At 40.3% G+C, this 20,212-nt stretch overlaps 2 protein-coding genes across 5 annotated transcripts in view; both read left to right on the plus strand.

Moving 5' to 3' along the window:
* The window catches only part of LOC109842630, a 6,511-nt gene extending 4,475 nt beyond the window's left edge, over window positions 1–2,036 (plus strand). Inside the window, exons 8-9 of the mRNA XM_020411481.1 lie at window positions 708–1,705; window positions 1,975–2,036. Coding sequence (XP_020267070.1) covers window positions 708–1,705; window positions 1,975–2,036 — 1,060 coding nt within the window. The remainder of the gene's footprint in view (window positions 1–707; window positions 1,706–1,974) is intronic.
* Window positions 8,986–18,767, plus strand: LOC109841392 (pumilio homolog 5). 4 transcript variants are annotated; one of them, XM_020410339.1, is made up of 10 exons: window positions 8,986–9,164; window positions 10,354–11,065; window positions 11,256–12,637; window positions 12,733–12,874; window positions 13,052–13,159; window positions 14,056–14,268; window positions 14,348–14,458; window positions 15,510–15,704; window positions 16,526–16,697; window positions 18,399–18,767. In XM_020410339.1, the coding sequence occupies exons 2-10, from the start codon at window positions 10,421–10,423 to the stop codon at window positions 18,422–18,424; spliced, it is 2,994 nt and encodes a 997-aa protein (XP_020265928.1). In that variant the 5' UTR covers window positions 8,986–9,164; window positions 10,354–10,420; the 3' UTR covers window positions 18,425–18,767. The 4 variants fall into 4 exon arrangements, with proteins under 4 accessions (XP_020265928.1, XP_020265929.1, XP_020265930.1 ...); XM_020410340.1 differs by lacking the exon at window positions 8,986–9,164 and adding an exon at window positions 9,255–9,348; XM_020410341.1 differs by lacking the exon at window positions 8,986–9,164 and adding an exon at window positions 9,382–9,486.

A 20,212-nucleotide genomic window follows, 5' to 3' on the forward strand; every position in this document is an offset into this window, starting at 1 on the left:
AATAAGGAAGGGATTACGCGGTATAATTTATTTCATTTACTTGTTAAAGATTGTTCACGTATATTTGGGATTGCCCATTGATTCCCCATTGATTGTGCAATATATTTGGGATTGCCCATTGATTTCCCATTGATTTTCTTCCTTTTTATTTCTTTCCTTTATAGCTGGTTGATGTATGTATATATAGACATGTAATCTCATTGTAATATAACAAGAAAGGGAAGATATTTTCAATATATCTAACATGGTATCAGAGCTCTGCTCTTAAATCAGATCACCAACCTCTATCTTCTCTCTCTCCTCTCGTGCCCTCTTCGCGTCGCCGGCGAACCGCCGCCCGACCGCCGAGACCTCCGTTCGACCACCGCCGAGCTCGAACCCGATCCCGCCTCTGCCTCTCGTGATCCGCTCGTCAGCAACCTCCTCCAAGCCGAGCTCCAGACTCAAGAACAGCGCCACCCTCACCTCCTCCGACGGGCCACGCTTCCAGCAGCCCCTGCGCCGACCAGATCCGCCGCCAAGAACCGAGCTTCCTCCTCCAGACAGGGCTTCGCCGCTCAACCGGTCGCCAGCGAACTTTTCCGTCCAGATCCGCGCCTTCCGTCGCCTCCTCCGGTCAGATCCTCGCTTCCCGTCGCCCAGAACCGATCAGATCTGCTCTCCTTCTCAACTGTCATACATAAAAGTGTGACTTTTGTGGGTTTTAGTTCTCTTATGTTTGGTTCTTCTTTGGGGTTTGTTGATATGGAGAAATCTGAAATCTTTCGTCCTATTACTGTTATTTTGGATGGCTCTAATTATACTCTATGGTCTCAACGAATGAAAAGCTTCTTAATTGGACGCAAGCTTTGGCGTATTATTACTGGCGATGTTGTTGAACCAGTCCGAGATGCTGATGAAAACAATACCAAGTATGCAGAACGTCTTGAAGATTGGGATAGCAAAAATCATCAGATAATTACCTGGTTATGTAACACCTCTATTTCAGCCATTCATATCCAGTTTGCTGATTTTGATACTGCAAAAGAAATTTGGGATTTCTTGTCCAATCGGTACAAAACTACAGGTCTTGCACACTATTATCAACTGCTCACAACTCTTGCCAGTCTTAAACAAGACTCCGGACAATCTGTTAATGACTTCCTTGCTGTCATTCAGCCTATATGGAATCAATTAGCACAAGCTAATATCAGTGATGATCATCTTCGCCTTATTCAGGTTCTCATGGCTCTACGTCCTGAATATGAATCTGTTCGTGCTGCTCTGTTGCATCGTGATCCTTTACCCTCTTTGGATGCTGCTGTTAAAGAAATCTTATTTGAGGAAACACGTCTTGGTTTGATCAAATCTCCCTCACCGGAAGTTGCTCTTGCTATCACTCGGCCACGTTCTGCATCTGGCTCATTTTTGTGCAAGAATTGTAGAAATACTGGACATACATTTGCAAATTGCCCTACTATTGAGTGCAGATACTGTCACAAACATGGTCATATTTTGGAAAATTGTCCAACCCGTCCACCTCGTCCTCAAGGCACTTCAACAAAATCTAAGTTTTTCTCTAAGGCTAGTTCTTCTGCTGCTGCTGTTACTGCTCCTTCTGATGAGTCCCCTTCCTCTGTTCTTAATGTTAGCGATCTCGAAGCTCTTCTCAGACAGGTGATATCCTCCAATCCTTCATCTTCCACTGCATTAGCTGTCACTGCAGGTGATTCTTGGTTTCTTGACTCTGCTTGTTGCAATCATATGACTTCTCAAATGTCTCTCTTATCTAATAAAACTTCTAGCAAATTTCTGCCACCCATTCAAACTGCTGATGGTAATTGTATGTCTATTACCCATATTGGAACAGCAGCTACCTCAAATTTAAACCTTCCTGATACTTATTGTGTCCCTAAATTATCCCTAAACTTAGCCTCGGTTGGTCAATTATGTGATCTTGGTCTAACTGTTCTTTTCTCTCCCCATGGTTGTCAGGTTCAGGATCTTCAAACGGGACAGATAATTGGCACGGGGCGCAAGGTGGGACGATTATTTGAGCTCACATCTCTTAAAGTTTCTGCTCCCAGATCGATTTCTGCTTCCACCACCATTCCATTAATATACCAGTGGCATCTTCGTCTTGGTCATGCATCCGCTAGTAAACTTCGTCCTTTAGTTTCTAGTGGAACTTTAGGTCTTTCCAAATTTGAGTCTTTTGATTGTTTACATTGTCAACTCGCAAAACAGCCTGCCTTATCTTTTAATCATAGTAACTCTAAATGTGATACTCCTTTTGGCTTGATTCATTCTGATATTTGGGGTCCTGCTCCTACTCCTACTGTGAATGGTTACAAATACTTTGTTTTATTCATTGATGATTATTCTAGATTTACATGGATATATTTTCTTAAGCATAGATCTGAATTATCTCAAATTTATATTGATTTTGCTACCATGATTACAACTCAATTTTCTTGCTGTATCAAAATTTTTCGTACTGATAATGCCATGGAATATCAAGATTCTACTCTTCTTCAGTTTCTCAAACAGCAGGGAACTATTGTTCAAAGATCATGTCCTTATACCTCCCAACAAAATGGTCGTGCAGAACGTAAACATCGTCATATCTTAGATTCTGTTCGTGCTCAACTTCTTTCAGCATCCTGTCCTGAAAAATTTTGGGGTGAGGCTGCACTTACCTCTGTTTACACCATTAATCGTCTTCCTACTCCGGTCCTTCAGAATCTGTCTCCTTTTGAACGATTATATGGTAAACCACCTGATTACTCAAATCTTAGAGTTTTTGGTTGTGCTTGTTTTGTTCTTCTTAACCCCCATGAACATACCAAACTTGAACCGCGGGCTCGTCTTTGTTGTTTTCTTGGATATGGACAAGAACACAAAGGATATCGGTGTTGGGATCCTATGTCTGGTCGGTTACGAATTTCTCGTCATGTCACTTTTTGGGAGCATACCATGTTCTCCACTCTGTCTAAATTTCATAGTTCTTTTTCCGCCTCTCAACCATTCTTCACTGACCCTTCCATTGAGTTATTCCCTTCCTCTGATACAGAATCTTTAGTTGAGCTTGATAATTCTCCTTCCACCTCTGCACCCACATCTACAGCATCTGTCTCCACTGATGATCCTGAACCTCCTCTTCGTCGCTCTAATCGGATAAGAGAATCTCCTCATCATCTTCAAGATTATCATTGTTTTTCTGCTATTGTTTCTTTACAAGAACCACATTCTTACCGTGAGGCTAGTACTGATCCTCTCTGGCAGCAAGCAATGTCTGAGGAACTTCATGCCTTAGAGAAAACACATACTTGGGATTTAGTGGATCTTCCTTCAGGCAAAACTCCTATCGGATGTAAGTGGGTTTACAAGATTAAAACTCGGTCTGATGGTTCTGTCGAGCGTTATAAAGCTCGTTTAGTTGCTAAAGGCTATACTCAGGAATATGGCATTGATTATGAAGAAACATTTGCTCCTGTTGCTCGTTTAACCTCTGTTCGTAGTCTTTTAGCTGTTGCTGCAGTAAAACATTGGCCCCTTCTTCAGATGGATGTTAAAAATGCTTTTCTCAACGGCGATTTGGAAGAGGAAGTTTACATGCATCCTCCTCCTGGTTATTCTCATCCTCCACAAAAAGTTTGTCTTCTTCGGAGAGCTTTATATGGTCTTAAGCAAGCTCCGAGAGCATGGTTTGCAAAATTCAGTTCCACTATTGCACGTTTTGGTTTTGCTTCTAGCCCTCATGATTCGGCCTTATTTATCCGTCGTACTGAGAAGGGTATTGTTCTGTTGTTACTTTATGTGGATGATATGATCATTACAGGTGATGATTCTGTGGCCATCTCTGACTTACAAAACTACCTCAGTCAACAGTTTGAGATGAAAAATTTGGGACCACTCAGTTATTTTCTCGGGCTTGAAGTCTCTTCTTCTTCAGATGGCTACTATTTGTCCCAAGCCAAATATGCTTCTGATTTGCTTTCCAGATCTGGTCTCACTGATTCAAATATTGCCTCAACACCATTGGATACCAATGTTAAGCTAACACCATTTGATGGCACACCTCTTCCTGATCCTACTTTATATAGACAGCTTGTTGGTAGTCTTGTTTATCTGACCGTGACTCGTCCTGATATCGCCTATGCTGTGCATGTTGTCAGTCAGTTCATGGCTGCTCCTCGGTCTATTCACTTTACTGCTGTTCTTCGTATTCTAAGATATGTCAAAGGCACTCTTCTTCATGGACTTCATTTTTCTGCTCATTCGTCCTTAATTTTAACTGGCTATTCTGATGCTGATTGGGCTGGTGATCCTACTGATCGTCGCTCCACAACTGGTTACTGCTTCTTCTTGGGTGACTCGCTCATTTCATGGAGAAGTAAAAAGCAAACTGTCACATCTCGATCAAGTACTGAATCTGAATATCGGGCCCTAGCTGATACTACTTCTGAATTACTTTGGCTCCGTTGGTTACTTGAGGATATGGGAGTTCCACAATCCTCTGCTACCATTCTCCATTGTGACAATCGAAGTGCAATTCAAATTGCTCATAATGATGTTTTCCACGAACGCACCAAACACATTGAGAATGATTGTCATTTTGTTCGTCAACATCTTCAGCGTGGCACCTTGCAACTTCTTCCTATATCCTCAATAGATCAGCCTGCAGACATTTTCACTAAAGCTCATCTTCCTGGCCGATTCTGTCATTTACTTAACAAACTCAAGCTGGCCTCCACTAGCCCATCTTGAGTTTGAGGGGGGGTGTTAACGTATATTTGGGATTGCCCATTGATTCCCCATTGATTGTGCAATATATTTGGGATTGCCCATTGATTTCCCATTGATTTTCTTCCTTTTTATTTCTTTCCTTTATAGCTGGTTGATGTATGTATATATAGACATGTAATCTCATTGTAATATAACAAGAAAGGGAAGATATTTTCAATATATCTAACAAAGATGAAGGTTATTTCAGTGAGCGACGGTGTCTCTATGTTACTGTTGTTGGGGAATTTCAGTCTCTCCGCCTACCATGATATGCGCAACTCGGAAGCTAACCCCAATCAATAAGATAGAACAACCACAATCAAGAAAAAAAACATTGAGATTTACGTGACTCGGTCGACCAACTTCGACCTACGTCCACGAGGCAACAATACGATAAATTCACTATGTATCAGGGAGAACTACAAGAGGAACCACTCAACTCTCGTCTCTCAATCTCTCAACCTCACATACATAACCAACTCTTATATTCTCTCCAAAGCCCACTCCTTGTAATCTTTTACACGGATAAAGACTACAAAACCCTCTCTCTCTCTCATCTACTACATCTCTACTTTTTTTTCATGGTTTTTCCTCCACCGAAGAATATATATAGGGAAACCAAAACTCTATCTCTAGCCTAACTTCCTAATTAGAATAGGATTCAAACTCCTAATCATGATAAAACCTAAACTCCTAATCATGATAGAACTCAAACTCGTAATCATGATAGAACCCAAACTCCTAATCATGATAGAACTCTAACCCTATCTAATTCTCATGAAGTTACATAAAGAATCAAAGACAAAATCCCAACAACTGTCGGCTTATTTTCGCTTTGCAACCCAAAAGTATTATACCTCTTCTCATATTAACTTCGGTAAGCAAGTGTATTTTTAGACACTTACGCCTTGTTTGGTACGCGGGAATGAACTCAAATGAGAATGAAATATATGGAAGAAGGAATGAAATAGAATGTATGTGGGAATGAAATGGTCATTCACATTCTCTTGTTTGGCTGCGTTTATAGAATGAAGCTAGAATGAAAATCTTATTCACATTCCCATGTTTTGTATCACTGGTTCACAAGTGAAAATGAATTCTTATTTTCTGATAATGTCCTTACAACAACATAGATTTTTAAGAAGATAAAAATAAATATTAATGATAATAACTAAACAATTTATTTATGCATAGGTTACATTAATCTAGCTATGTTTTATACAAATGCACATGTTATCTCTCAGGTGTATGTTCCGTTTATATTTTTTAAACAATACTCACTATTTCGTAGTCTTAAAAAAGTAAAGAAAAATAAATAAAAGAGTATCACATCTTTCATAGGTCCAAAAATAATATAAAGAATGATATCCACAATCTACATCTCTAGATATCAAAATTAACTCATTTGATAAATTATCAATAGGAGTATAATTAAAAATTAAGTAACTAATTTGATCCTCACTTGAATGAGAATGATCATTCCTTATCAATTCACTCTGAATGTTCATCCTCACATAAAGTGAGAATGATCATTCCAACTTCTAAAAAATAGGTATGTTTGGCATCAGGAATGGGAAGTGAGAATGATTATTCCATTCCTCCTTATTCTTGCGTACCAAACGAGACATTACTTTGATGACATGTTGGTATATTCTTTTGAGTCAAACGTTCAATTAGACTGTCGCTAGTGGAAAAAATCTGCAAAACCTCATGTGATGCTATTAATGCTATTTAGTACATTAGTATAAGGAAAATGCTAGATTTAGCGCATTAGTATAACGATAGTTACTATGCCAAAGCTCGTGCAAAAATATTGAGTTCACTAGAATAAAATATTTTTTCGAACAGAAAAGGAGAGTGCATGAAAACACCTCTAAATACAGTAAAAAAACCTTGGGCAGCTAAGAACTGTTATAAGGAATGGGCTTTTTTGGCTTTTATTTTGCATGTGGTGAAATCGCAGGTCTAATTATAGTTTTAGCTCAGGATAATATAAAAACCTCGCCGGAACCACTAAAAATACCAAACTGATTAAACGAGGCTAAAAAAATATGGTAATTTAGCCCTCCCCATCCTAGGAAACATATGGGCCGCATAAAAGATCAGGTGTCTACTCGTGTGCTGGTAGGGCTGTTCAAACGGTCTAGCCCCGCATAAAAATTCGGGCTCGTACCGAGCAAAAAGAGGGGACCCAGACACGTGCTCAGGTTTGGGCTCGATCAGGCCGGGCACCGGCCAGACCGGTTATTTTCCTTTTATTTTTTTGCTTAAAAATAGTCTTTTTTGTAAAAAAATTTGAAATTTCAAGAGCACTTTAAAATAAAAATGCAAAATTTCAATGAAAATTCAGTCATATTATTAATCACTTGTAACTATACAAATTACAATACTAATATCATAGAAATTAAAAAAATAATTTTTTTATTAGTCACTATCAATTATATATTTTTTGGAATTTGTCGCAACACAGTAAATGAATACATGACAACTAGGTTGGCACCTGCTCATTTATATCATTATCATTTGCAACTCTTTTCAAGATAATTTATCACAAATTTATAGTTAAGAAATAAAAAATACAAACTAATGAGTAATTTCTACTCTCTATTTCCATCTCCTATTGTCAACTCATCAAATCTATCTTCAATACTAGCCATCCGATCGATGTCTTGACTTCTTTTCTCGGACCTCCATCATTCTTGTAGGCACATTACCGCTTGTACGGTACACGGATCTAGTAACGTTTTGTGGTCGTCGATCAAACGTCATGATGTGCTGAAGGCGGATTCCGAAGCTACTGTAGAAACCTGCACTATTGGTAAGCCACGAGCCATGATGAAAAGTATAGGATATGAAACCGTTCCATAAACTCTCCTCCATTGCAAAATATCGAAATTAGTATTTTGAGCATTAACTAAAAGTGTGGATAAATATTGTTCAATTTCAAAAACATTCCTTGATGATGATTCAGATCCAGATCCACGGCTCCCACTTAGCCTCACTATCATTAATTGCCTATCAAAACTCTTACATTTGCCCCCCGACTTGAACTCATAGAAGCAAAATCTGCATGTTGGTGTACTTACACAATATCTAACTGCATATTCTTCATATAAATTTTAAAAATAATATTTAATAATATTACGATGAGTAAGATCTAGATCCCGATCTTCTTGACAGTCGGACCGGGCTCGGTCCATGCCGGTCTGAGTTGCCCGGTCCAATGGTTATTTTTTTGATAGTTGGACCAAACAAGCCTGACCGAACCGTTTAGATCCAATTCTTCCCACGAGTCGCCGCTGGTCGCGGACTAGACCAGGCCGGGCACTCCTGCCAAGCATCTTTGTGTCTGGGCTTGCTGGACGGCCGGTGCGGGTTTCGCCGAGATAACCGGGATAGGGCAGTGAGCCCGGTTCGTCTGAGAAAACCGGGCTTCCGCCTACGTCTAGGCTTGCCTAGGGTCCGTTTCCACAGCTTTTATGTGCTGTACAGCACAGCGCCAAGAGCGAGTGCCCAACACTTGAGTTGAGCCACAAGCACGCCGAATGTATGGACGACGCAAAGAGACGACGGTCTCACGCTTCTTCGGCAGCACGTGTATCGGGACCCGCAACCGTAGTTTTTCCTCTAGAACCACGCGTGGGGCGAAAGGGCAAAGGGGATCGAATCTCTTGGCGCTGTAATCCTACGTTTTTTACGCACGACAAGTCACGAACCTCCCACTTGACGCCGTTACCCGCATTTACACAGCGTAATGGCTGAGGCACATCCGCGAGACGCAGCAAGCATCGCGCAATTCGGGAGGGGCCGGGTGGCATAACTGACATTTCACAATTCTGTAAATACTATTTTGTGGGCTTTAAATATATAATTTAATAATAGGTCGCCCAAAGCTTCAGTCTCGGTCAACTCAATCAACACAGGCAACTTTGGCGAGAATAACCCTTTTGGCCACGCGGGGACACCTAAGCGATTCGAGCCGTCCGTTCGGGCCGATCCTCCCTCCAGCCGTCCGGAAGCGGCGCCAGGTTGTGGTCGGATTAATCCACGTCACGCTTGCCCGTTGCTGAGTCTCACGTGACGTGAGGACGAAGCATGTCATTGGGAGCGGGCTGTTTTTGTCATTTCGGCAGCTCTCTGTAGGAAGCGAGAAAAAGAAAAAAAAAAAATATATATATATATATATATATTTCTTTTTTCCCCCAGAAACCCGGCAAAATTGAGGGTTTTAGAAGCAAACATTTCCTCGCCTTTCGAGAAAGCTTGAGAGCGATTTTTTTTTCTCTCTGATGAAGATTTTCATTTTCTGATCAAAATTCCCAAACAGGAATTAATTCACAGGGCGAAAAGGGGGGGATATTGACGATTATTCGAGGAGCTAGGGTTTTGGGGGGCAGGTGAAAACCCTCTCTTTCAAGTCTTCCGTTATATTATTATTTTTTAATTTTTTTTGTTAAAAAACTTTTTGGGGAAAGCTGTGAAGTTGTCCGTAGGGTTTCGAGAATCGGCTCCATTTCTTGAATGGAGGAGGAGCCGTTCTCTTGTTATTTCTGTTTCTTCACTCGGCCTGAGGTCCAAAAGGTTGGGTTTTTTTTTTTTCTGCCTCTTCTTTTTCTTCGCTCTGTTGATGGTTGGATCGAGAAGCGCGTAGTGAAGAAGAGATCGGGGGTTTAGGGGATTCGACCGCAGAGTGAAGAAGCTTGGGTCGACCCGGTGAAGGTTTTGCCTCCGCTTTGAGAAGTTAATTTGTGATTGAGACTGCTATTCTTCTTCCGGTCGCATTTGCTTCGTTACCAATTAAACCTTCTGTTGTTTTGTTATTGTTTTTATTTATTCGCGTCATTATTTCGAAGCGTTGTACTTTGCTAACGGCGGCTCTATTCGGATTTATTGTTTTTCGCGTCGCACGAATAATGGAGGCTGGTTACTTGGCTTTTTTTTTTCTTTCTCAGGGAGCGAGAATCTTTTCAGCGTTTGGTTCCCTCTTGTCTTTCTTCAACAATCATACTTCCATATTTTTCTTTTTTTCCCCCTTTCCTTTTTTCAAAAGTCCAGCGTCGTCTTCTTTTGGTGTATCTTTGTCTTCTCGCGATGTAACGCTTGGGAAAACTCCGGCTAATTAGGCAGCCGAGCGTGACATAGCCTCTGTTAAGCTCAGGTGAGTTTGTCTAATTAATCTGCTGAATTTGCGCCGTCAATGTAGTCGGCCCGTCCCCTCCGGTCAGCGAAGGGGCTCTCAGGTTCTTGGTTTAACTGGTGTCTCTAGGAGGGGAGGTGGGTAGCTTACTTGGTTGTTGACTTTCCTGAGTACACTGCAACACGTGTAGTTTGACGATTATGCATTCACGAGCCAGGTGAAGGGGTTAGCCCTGTCTGCCTCCGGACGCGCGCCCCTTTCCTTTATGCACAACATCATGTGAACTGATTTATAGTTTGCAGTTGAGGAATAAAACAACGCTGGCTTTCTTCGATCCTAACCGTGTTCCCATGTTCTCTCTATAATAGTAGCGATGGGCCTTTTACAAAGATGTAATTTGAAGTTGTTAATTTGATCATTCTGTGTTGACGCGGTCGGGTTACTTGCAGGGAACACTATAGAGTTTGACATCTCTTGCTGCGTCTATAACAAGCACTTTCGTATCAGCTGAGTAAAATGACGACGGAGAGTCCAATGAGGATAATTGGAGGCAGCAGATCCAGGAATTGGCCTTCAAGCAGGGACGCAACTTCATATACCTCATCTGCGAGTAACATGACTGCACAAGAGTTGGGGATGCTTTTACAAGGACATAGTTTTAATGGGAACAGGGAGTTCACCGGCCCCAACAGGAGTGGTAGTGCACCCCCTAGCATGGAGGGCTCAAGTTTGGCCATTGGTGACCTAAGAAGGCATCAAAACTCAAGCTTGGAAGGTATCATTGAAAACCTAACTAGTGCAGTTGAAACCTCTGAGTCCGAAGAGCAACTAAGATCTGATCCGGCTTATCTTGCATATTATCACTCCAATGTGAATTTAAACCCCAGGCTCCCTCAACCTCTTCTGTCCCGAGATAACCGAAGACTGGTCCATAATGTTGGTGCTCTGGGGGAAGATTGGAGGGTGTCATCCTTTGATGATAGTACAAAGGAGCCCTTTGTGTCCAGACCTGCTCTCGCCGCTCATGAGGAGAAACCTCAAGATGACAAGTCACCTAAAATTGAATGTGATGAGAAGGCAGGAAGTAGTTCTGCATTTGTGTCTGGACAGCATACATCTTCTTTGCAAGGACGTCATAAAAGTCTCGTGGATTTGATTCAGGTATTGAAATCCGCTGTTCTAGATGGTAGGTCAGGAAACTGTAAAATTACTTGGTGATAACGCTTCGTAGCTTGTGTTAGTTTTTTATATTCTTGACTTGTTAATGCTAACGCTTGATACTTAAATTTTCATTTTCTGTACACATATAACTACGCCTTTTGTAATGGATTGACTATTTGAACTCTGCTAGGAAGATTTCCCTCGGACTCCTTCTCCTATATACAGTAACCAAACTCATCCGTCAAGACATAGTTCTACAGAACCAATAGATTTGGATGCCTTAAACTCTGCACAAGATTCTTCAATCAGCATGTCTGTAGCAGAGTCCAAAACAATCAGTCATCATGCTCCCATTGCATGTGTTCAATCAGCTGAATCGAACCCAAAGCATGATGTTTCTGCTTCTTTGTTGATGCCATCATCCGCTGGGCAGAAAGGACAAACAAACACTTCGATTACCAATATGGACTGTCATACCAGTGTGGTTGGTGCTAGTTTTGGTAGTATTGAAGATGAGACAAAGAACTTAAGGATATCTAATGGTGGACACAGAAGTCAACTTGCACGACAACACCCTCAACAAAGCAGCTTGCAAGCACGAGGTTCCTCTTTTCAAGCTCGCCCGGGTCACTCTCTGGTGACTAATCCAAGAACACCAAATACTAACAATTCAGCGGACCATTTTTCACACGGCCAGTCAAAACTACCGGCATCCGAAGTACAACCTGCATTGGTATCTGCTGGAGTCGCACCACCATTATATGCTGCGTATGGAGCATCATACCACCCTAACCTGCAGCCCTCTAGTTTGTTTGCTCCGCAGTTAGCTATGGGTAGTTATGCATTGAATACGTCACTTGTTCCTCCTTTTATAACCGGATATTCTCCCTATGGCGCAGTTCCTGTGCCTCTTGAAAATGCCACTCCAAACTTTGGACCTGGAATGCCTGCCGTCTCAACCGGATACAGTGCAACTCCTATGGCCGATATGCAGAATCTCTATAAGCTCTATGGACAACTTGGTATTGCAGCTCAACCTTCATTTCCGGATCCTATCTACATGTCTTATTTTCAGCATCCTTCTGTAGATCCATATGCTGGTATAGGTCAATATGATCATGTAGCGTCCAGGGGAAGTACTATGGGAGGCCCACTAGCTAACTATGATCAACAAAGGGGACAAGTACATGCACCTGATCATAGGCCTCAATCTCTGAGAACTGGTTCCATCAACGTCTCAGGTGTCAGGAAAGACGGAAATGCCAGCCCAGACTATCCTGGAGGTCTCCAGAATGTTGCTGTGTTGATGCAGTACCCTACCTCTCCTCTTGGTAGTCCAATATACCAAGGGTCGCCTGTGGCCAGTGCAAGTCCATCTGGTAGGAGAAATGACAATATGCGGTTTTCAATCAACTCACCTCGAACCGGAGGTGCTTATTCTGGATGGCAAGGACAGAGGGGGCGAGAAAAGTTTGATGAACAAAAACCTCCCTCTTTTCTTGAGGAGCTGAAATCTAGCAAATCTAGGAGATATGAACTGTCAGATATTGTTGGGCGCATTGTTGAATTCAGGTATGACCGTATGATTACCGGATTATTTTAATTTATGTGTATCTTTTCTGTATGGTAGCATGATTCACTAATTTATCTTCTGATTTTGACATTAGTGCTGATCAACATGGGAGTCGATTTATTCAGCAGAAGCTAGAAACATGTACTATTGAAGAGAAGGCAGCTGTCTTTCAAGAAGTGCTTCCCCATGCTTCAACATTAATGACTGATGTATTTGGGAATTATGTAATTCAAAAGGTACTGTATTATAAACGTCTCTCTCTCTCTCTCTCTCTCTCTCTCTCTCTCTCTCTCTCTCTCTCTCTCTTTCAATATACAAACACACACGACAGACATCATGCACATGCATTTCAATCTGTGTGCTTCATTATTGGAAAAGAAGGCTGCTGAACTGATCTTTTCCCCCCTCTGCAGTTCTTTGAATATGGAAGCCCTGAGCAGAGAAAAGAACTTGCAAATAAACTTGTTGGTCATGTCTTGCCCTTGAGTCTTCAGATGTATGGCTGTCGTGTAATTCAAAAGGTGCTTTTATCTCTTGCTACTTTCTGGCTATGTGTAGTTGGTCCAGTTCTATTTTCACATATGCATGTTGCACACTCTCACTGAGGCTTAGCAGCAAGCGGTACATAATAAAATTGTATCTCATCTATTTACCACAATATTGTTGCTACCTTAACCACTGCGTTATCCTTGGAATAATATGACCAACTTATGTAAAGTAGGTTTTTGTTAATAAGAAAATATTGCGCTGATATTACATGAAGAGATCTTAGCGTGAGATGTTCAATTGCCTTCTCTAACATCCACTAATATCTCTTAGCGTAATGATATGTTATTTTCTGTTTAGCTGATCCTAACAGTTATCTGTTGTCATTTAGCTATTTGGTCCACTAAGATGCTTTGCAGTATTGCTATTGTGTAAACCACATGAGCATTGCCCGGTCTTTTCTTTTTCTTCTGATAGTGTTTAGCTAGTCAATTTTGATCAAGTGAAGTCCAGCTGGAAAGTTTTTACATAATGTTTAAATTGCTTCCTTCTACATGACTTAATTGTAGATAAGTTTAAAGGGAAGGCAAACCCCACAAGTCCAGGAAAGATAAAGAAAACCAAACAATTAGCACAAAGCTCAACAGGATGTCAATAACAACAAAAACAGACCAAAGCCAAAGCAAAACCTCTTCCTTTATGTGGGTACTCTTTCTCTATTAAGAACATAAACTGTAATTTGGACACTGTCACTCCGCTAGGCTTTTTTATTTATCACCTGAACTTCTACGGTTCTACCTACTGTTGTTACTTATTTGCATTGATTTGCTTCACGCTTAATTTTGTTGGAACTCAAAAGTTAGTAAATTAACATGGCAGAAAACCTAAGTCTGTACTGTTTCTCGTATTCCCTCTCTGCTCGACTCTGCAGGCACTTGAAGTGATTGATCTTGAGCAGAAAACACAGCTTGTCCATGAACTTGATGGACATGTTATGCGTTGTGTGCGTGACCAGAATGGAAATCATGTAATTCAAAAGTGTATTGAGTGTATTCCATCAGAGAAAATTGATTTTATCATTTCTGCTTTCCGTGGTAATGTTGCGTCGCTTTCTATGCACCCTTATGGTTGCCGGGTGATTCAGGTAAATACAGCTAGCCGCATAGGAACTGTTTTGATCCCTAACCTGTTTTGTCTGTACTAAATTCTTTTGGTGGATGCAGAGAGTGCTGGAGCATTGTACTGATGAGGTGCAGAGTCAGTGTATTGTGGATGAGATTTTGCAGTCTGCTTGCACTCTTGCCCAGGACCAGTATGGCAATTATGTTACTCAGGTAGTCTTTGTTTACCTCTGGCATACGTTCCATCTCTAAGACCAGATACATTTTCATCATTCCATCGTGAACGTCATATTCTCAGTCCTGGATAAGTGGTTTATTGTCCATTCTGCATTCACAATCTCAAACTTTTGTTAGTATATTATGCATGTATATTGTATCCACCATTTTTCCTTTCTTGAACTTGTGATTCCCTTGTCATATGTCACAATTTCACAAATTTTTCTCAGGTTGCTCTTGTTTCTAATGGAAATTTGTTTGCAAGAATGTACCATATATAACTGTCTTTGCCTCTTTCCAAATTTGTGATTTGAGAAGTTATTAGCGTCTTATGTGTAGGGCACAAGCGATCATTCCAAATTGGCTGTCTGCTGCCAAAATTTTCCCTTAGATATAAATACTCGTGCAATTCTTTTTCCTTTGGTATTTTGTTGACTTGATGATTGTGGGGGAAGATGGCTCCTGTTAACGTGGTGTTAAGATGTGTGATTCATAGATAAGCCTCATCAGAACACAGGGAAGATTAACGTCACAAAACAAGAGGGCATTAAGATGAGAGCTGATGGAGAGTAACCTTCTTCGAAGATGGCCCAAATTATTATTCCATGAACCATGATATTAAATCAAGATTTTTTTAGTGGGGGATACTGGTTTCACGTTTTATTGCATGATCAACTCATATTTTTAATATTTTTAACTTGTTGATTACTTAGTGGATGGTTGTGATTTTTTTTTGAGTGCAAATTAGGAGCGAGTGCATTCATGAGGGTTGTGGTGAGTGTTAGATTTCGAATGAACGATATCCTCTCACCAAGTAAATCAACGGTTATTAATAAGGTAGTGGTCTCTCCACTATTTTTTTGTAGTGGAGAGGATACAAATTTAAATTCTTTATACTGTTTCAGGGTTTCTCTACTTTGTATTGGTATTTTAATCTATTTTATTATTTCTTTCCCCCCCTTAATTCTTGCTTCTTGGTGCTTTTTTCTGCGCGACAATGAAATTACTTATCTGCATAGCAAAGCTTAATCTATTGTGTTCATTTCAGCATGTATTAGAGGGAGGAAAATCACTTGAAAGAAGCCAAATTATTAAAAAATTGGCTGGACAAGTTGTGCAAATGAGCCAGCACAAGTTTGCATCAAATGTTATTGAAAAGTGTTTGGAACATGGTAGTTCTGCAGAGAGGGATCTTCTGATTGAAGAAATAGTGGGTCAAACTGAAGGAAATGACAACTTATTGGTAAGATTGGGTAGTTCTATCTTGAAATGATAATCCGTATTGACTTTTAGATTATGTTTGTTTACTAAAGCTTTTATGTTACGTCCTTGGAAACATTTTACCTTTGTGGGTCAGTTTTTTCGTGTGTGTGTTTTGTGGGGTGGGGTGGGGGTGGGGGATGAGCACTGTAAGGTGTTGGTCGGAGTATGGGTCTGCGCACTGTTGTGCTTGTGCATGCATTCAAGTATACAACGGTGGAGGTAAGGTGGTCCTAATGCAAATGACTGCCTTGAAATTTCACAGGAAAAACAAAAACTGTTTTTTTTTCTTTTTGCATTTTTATTAAACTCCCTTTACATCTTTTATGTAGATATCCCTGTTATGAATAAAACAGTCTTCTCCGTCTCTGCATGTATGCATGCATATATTTTAATTAACCTCTCAGACCTGATTGTGGAAGGACTTTTAGAATGGGTTTGTAAGTAGCTAACAAACATCTAAATTGGAAGGCCAGCTTAGACAGACTAAGTAGAAATCTTATAAGTTGACTTATTAATAAATCTGTGACATAAGCCCTAGAGAACTTATCTAATAGGGACGTTGACATGATTTTTCTTTAAAAGACTCTAGTGCAGGCCTTAATCACATCGTTTTCCTTTAAAGCATTATCCATTGACTTCTTGACTTTTTTTTTCCTTTGAATTTCATGAACCTTTTCTATTTATGTTAGCTAACATTGTGATTCACATTGACACTGAGATTTGTGATATAGCAGGTTAATAGGATAGTTATTGATGCAATTTTATTTCAGAAATCAATATTTCTGGTGTTTTGTCTTTTAGGTTATGATGAAAGATCAATTTGCAAATTATGTGGTTCAGAAGATTCTTGAAACATGTAATGATAAGCAGCGAGAGATCTTGCTTAATCGCGCAAAAGTTCACCTGCAAGCTCTGAAAAAGTACACTTATGGCAAACACATTGTTGCACGGGTCGAACAATTATGTGGTGAAGGTACATTTTATTCTGCAGTGCTGGTGTTTTATAATTTTAATTTACGAAGATTTATTTGCGGTCATTGTTAAGTTGAAGATATGGTTTATGAAGCCGTCTTGTTAAATATTTAGCTCTTCTCACAATTATTTGGTGTCTGCCTTGTGAATCCACCCAACCGTATTTCTGTAAGGGATGAGCTTTGGTGTCAACTTTCATTTTTCTAACTTCCCAAATTGAGGATGATGCTAAACTTATTAGTCATATACAACCTTGGTACCGCAAGACACAAGCATGCGGTCATTTCCTCGTTAATAGCCAGCCTGTGTCTACTTTTAAAAGCAACTTGTGTCTTGTACTAAAAAATTAGTGTGGAATTTGTGATACACTTAGCATTACCCCCAAATGGTACCCTGGTGTGTGGCTCCGTTCCCAGGCACATGCTAATCCTTGTTGATCATGTGTGTATCAATATATTTCACTTGTTTTTAGTCATGCCATATATTCCTAGCGCTCTCATTTGTGAAATTTGAATTCATGTATCTTACACGGCAACTTACTGTTAAATTCCCTTGCCTTTCTTTGTTTGTTATGCTGATTTAGTTTTTTTTGCCACAATCTGTTTTTAGTTTTGTGCTGTAACCAATTTTGGACATTGATCGATATTACAGTGAGACGTGATTAATCTGACAATGGGGCACTGTCTCACTGCAATATTGATCTATGTCCAATATTGGATACCAATAGAGATCTCTTCTGTGGGTTCATGCAGATTTTGTGCAATTTAGCATTTAGTACTTGCACATTTGGGTAGTTCAAGCTGCTTGCTCTGCGATTTGTTACATGGGTTGGTTATCATGGAATTCATCTTAAGGATTATGTGGCAATCTCTTGTTCATAATTCCTTTTTTTCATGTTTGTGCTTTCCTCCTTTTGTACTTTCTTTGAGCAGAGGCTGCAATGTGGTCTTGAACTTGGTACCTACCATAACCCCTGATTTACCCATGCAACAAGCTTTATTGGCCTAATCTATATCATACTGATCACCAATTTAAGGTATTTTTGGATTAATCTGTAAGTGCGTTTGGAACTTTCTTCTATTAACAGGTATGATATATTACCTTGCTAGCGGCCAACACGTGTAATAAAATACTTTTATATTCTTAAGATTTGATAATTTTAATAATAAAATATACACTTAAGAGTGAGTAATTAGAACATTTAAAATGCTGTTTTTGCATATCATTATCATTTGTCTCTTAAGCAAATAATAAAATTACTCTCACTAAGGCTAGACGTTCAAAACAACTTGAACAGAAATATAATAAATTTGTCGATCTCTTTAAGAAATGAGATCATGATATGAAATTAAACATGTCAATCGTAATTGGAAGACTTCCGGAAGGTTATCACGGTATTAGGCCTGGGGAAGACTGCATGGGAGCAAGTAGTGGCCTGGCCAATGTATGTAACCATTCATATTTATTTTAGCAGTGGTTTTAGGTATGTAGATTTATGCGGCATGCAGTATTATAAAAGTTCTTCCTGACAAAGTAGTGTACTGATCTGTAACTTCCAGTGGTATCCCTTTCAAGTTCGGTCAATTTTTTTATGTTCACTCTCTAAATAATGTCTTTGATAGGAATATCTTACTCCGCTCAATGGTTACCATCTTGTTGAGTACAAAAAATTTGTAACTGTGCTTATTATTTGTTTTCGCAGAAGCTAATTATGCTGCAGAATCATAATTATTCATACAGCGTCCCTGATGATGCAAATCCAGACGCAAATCCAGACTGGTGTTTGGAGGGGCAGCCAATTCATTATGATGTCAAACTACCCTGAACTAAGATTGTATATGTCTTCAGGGTCTTCTTTCTGAGGTAGTTTGATGTAGTACAAAGTCTCGACAGAAAAAAAACATGGTCTTAATATATATGTGTATTGTATACCCTTAAGGTGGTTTGACGTAACATTGTATGTAATAGCAAAATCTTAGGTTAGGCCCCTGGTCATTACTATTCTTCTTGTCTCTGTGACATAAAGCGTTGATCAATCACGTTATGCTGACCAAGGGAGCAGCTTTGCTTTGTGGCTTTGATTCGTCTTACGATATCAATCCTATGTTCAGCCAGCTTCTTATGATTGATGTTATTATCATGAGGAGCAATTCTTGGCTTTTTTGTTGGCTGTGGTTTACCATATTGCTGGTAGCTGCAACGCGGTCACTGAGATTACGCCATTAATGCCCTTCTTTGAAGTTTAGCGTCCTTGAGCTATATGAATGATGGTGAGCGCATGACCTCGTTGATCTCTGCACTTGCCGCAAGATCAAACCGAAATAATTTCGGTCTGGCTGAATGTGGACGATCACAACAGTAATCAAATTTATTTTCCCCCATTTTAGGAGAATTGTCTCAGGGCAGCAAGATAACGACTTCTGGTGTTCAGGTTTTATGTGGTTTCCCGTGACCGGCCACGCGCCTTCAGTTAGCTTGATGAGATATTTCTTTGCCTTGGCAGCGATGGACGTTACAGTTGTTCGTTCACTTGTGATTTCAAGCAGACCAGCAACCATCTATCGGTGACGGGTTATGAGGTTGTCAATATAATACAGATGCATGATCAAATCACTGCTTTTGTGATTGTACAAAAAGTACACCATCGCAGGAACGCATGCATATGGCAAGCGGCTATTCAAATTCGCACATCACTTTCAGATTAAAAAAAAACCAATACCAACAACCAAAGTAGGTGCCGCGGTAAAACATAGCAACCTCTACAAACAATGGTTCAGAGATCTAAGCCTAGTTTTAACTTCGCAGTATAGAATTTGATGGGGGTAAAACAACCGAAGTAGGGGTCGAGACGACGGGCTCATGTCATGTCGCTTGTGGGCGAGATGTCTGAGTCTTTGTCGATGAGAACTGACAGGTAGACTTGCCCAAGTCTTTTTGTCGAAGACAACTGAACATCTGAACTCTATGCCTTGGGTTTATTCCTGAAAAGGCAACAATGGCTTACAATTCCTGCGTAGATTGGGCACTGCAAGAGTGTGAGACAATAGTCGAGTAAATTTCAATAATTATTTCATGAAGACTGAATGAAATTTACAGAGTTACTGAAAATATCGCTTCAAGTGCTCAATATTCCAGGTATGTTGCAAAACTCCCCCGTCTGGAGCCCTTAGTCGATAGGTGCCAGGTCGTAGCTCCTCTAAGACCGTGTACGGGCCTTCCTAGTTAGGGGCTAGCTTGCCTCTTCGGGTATTTTTGTCGAAAGCAGCTTTATGGAGGATAATGTTGCCAGCATTTAATTTCCTTGCTCGGATTTTGCTGTTGTAGTAGCGGGCGATTCGTTGCTGATTAGTGAATTGGGTCCAGAGTGCTTTCTCTCGGGTCTCGTCTAAAGAGATCGAACCTAATCCGAAGTCATTATGAGTTCGAGTCCTCGTCGAAGTGTTGTAATCGGATGGTTGGCATGTTGACTTTGACGGGAGTGATCGCCTCAGTGCCATATGCTAGCTTGAATGGAGT

The sequence above is a fragment of the Asparagus officinalis genome, chromosome 5, assembly GCF_001876935.1.
Source record: "Asparagus officinalis chromosome 5, Aspof.V1, whole genome shotgun sequence".
Taxonomy (NCBI): Eukaryota; Viridiplantae; Streptophyta; class Magnoliopsida; order Asparagales; family Asparagaceae; genus Asparagus; species Asparagus officinalis.

What these genes read in the sequence shown, in the direction of transcription:
- LOC109841392 (XM_020410339.1), top strand. Translation starts at nt 10,421, where the DNA reads ATGACGACGGAGAGTCCAATGAGGATAATTGGAGGCAGCAGATCCAGG. An exon ending in GTCTCGTGGATTTGATTCAG is followed by an intron (nt 11,066 to 11,255) that starts GTATTGAAATCC and finishes GAACTCTGCTAG; the next exon opens with GAAGATTTCCCTCGGACTCC. An exon ending in GCTGTCGTGTAATTCAAAAG is followed by an intron (nt 13,160 to 14,055) that starts GTGCTTTTATCT and finishes TCGACTCTGCAG; the next exon opens with GCACTTGAAGTGATTGATCT.